This window comes from Volvox carteri (genome assembly GCF_000143455.1).
Source record: "Volvox carteri f. nagariensis unplaced genomic scaffold VOLCAscaffold_29, whole genome shotgun sequence".
In the NCBI taxonomy this organism is placed as follows: domain Eukaryota; kingdom Viridiplantae; phylum Chlorophyta; class Chlorophyceae; order Chlamydomonadales; family Volvocaceae; genus Volvox; species Volvox carteri.
This window is the reverse complement of record NW_003307572.1, coordinates 1,270,811-1,272,314: the sequence shown is the minus strand read 5'-3', so window position 1 is coordinate 1,272,314 and position 1,504 is coordinate 1,270,811. Positions and strand designations below refer to the sequence as shown.

The window sequence follows — 1,504 nt, the reverse complement described above, 5'->3', positions numbered from 1 at the left end:
TTTTTTTTTCTTCGTATGCTTCATATGCACGTATGCATCTTATGCGATATGCGATATGCAGCGATAGCAGATCGCAAACTTCGACGTTCCAACTTCAACACACGCACTTCACGATACGTGCACACGCATCGTGCACGCACACGCACAAGCATATACTTCATATGCTTGATATGCACATATGCATATTATGCGATGTGCGATGTGCAGCAATAGCAGATCGCAAACTGCGATCTGCAAGCATATGCAATCTGCAAGCAGATGCAGTTTTCTGTTACATTACAGTAATGCCGTACCCGCTTAATACACGCTTCATATGCACATATGCACATATGCACCCATGCTTCATATGCACATGCGCGCAAATGCTTCATATGCAAGCATATGCCACATGCGATGTGCAGCTTCATATGCTTCATATGCTTCATATGCACATATGCACATATGCTTCAGATGCACATATGCACATATGCACATTTGCACGTATGCTTCATATGCACATATGCACATGTGTTTCATATACACGAATGCTTCATATGCAAGCATATGCCACATGCGATGTGCAATCATATGTGATCTGCAAGCATATGCGATGTGCAATCATATGCGATCTGCAAGCATATGCCACATTCGATGTGCAATCATATGCGATCTGCAAGCATATGCCAGATGCGATCTGCAAGCATATGCCACATTCGATGTGCAAGCATATGCGATCTGCAAGCATATGCAATCTGCAAGCATATGCCACATTCCAGGTGCAATCATATGCGATATACAAGCCTATGCGATCTGCAAGCATATGCAATCTGCAAGCAGATGCAGTCTTCTGTTACATTACAGTAATGCCGTACCCGCTTAATACACGCTTCATATGCACATATGCACATATGCACATATGCACCTATGCTTCATATGCACATGCGCACATGTGTTTCATATGCACAAATGCTTCATATGCAAGCATATGCCACATGCGATGTGCAGCTTCATATGCTTCATATGCTTCATATGCTTCATATGCACATATGCACATATGCACATATGCTTCATATGCACATATGCACATATGCACATATGCACATATGCTTCATATGCACATATGCACATGTGTTTCATATGCACAAATGCTTCATATGCAAGCATATGCCACATGCGATGTGCAATCATATGTGATCTACAAGCATATGCGATCTGCAAGCATCTGCGATCTGCAAGCATATGCCACATTCGATGTGCAAGCATATGCGATCTGCAAGCATATGCGATCTGCAAGCATATGCCAGATGCGATCTGCAAGCACATGCCACATTCGATGTGCAAACATATGCGATCTGCAAGCATATGCGATCTGCAAGCATATGCAATCTGCAAGCATATACCACATTCGATGTGCAAGCATATGCGATATGGAAGCCTATGCGATCATAGCTATGTGCTATGCTACGCTATGCTATGCTACGCTATGCTATGCTAAGCTATGCTAAGCTATGCTACGCTATGCTAC

The 1,504-nt window shown here is 43.0% G+C and overlaps 1 protein-coding gene across 1 annotated transcript in view; it reads left to right on the top strand.

Moving 5' to 3' along the window:
• Positions 1–1,474, top strand: part of VOLCADRAFT_62449 (uncharacterized protein) — a gene marked incomplete at both ends in the record, with an annotated part of 2,266 nt that extends 792 nt beyond the window's left edge. The window contains one exon of the mRNA XM_002952421.1: positions 1,199–1,474. Within this exon, the coding sequence (XP_002952467.1) occupies positions 1,199–1,474 (276 nt within the window). The remainder of the gene's footprint in view (positions 1–1,198) is intronic.
• Positions 1,475–1,504: the final 30 nt, after the last annotated feature.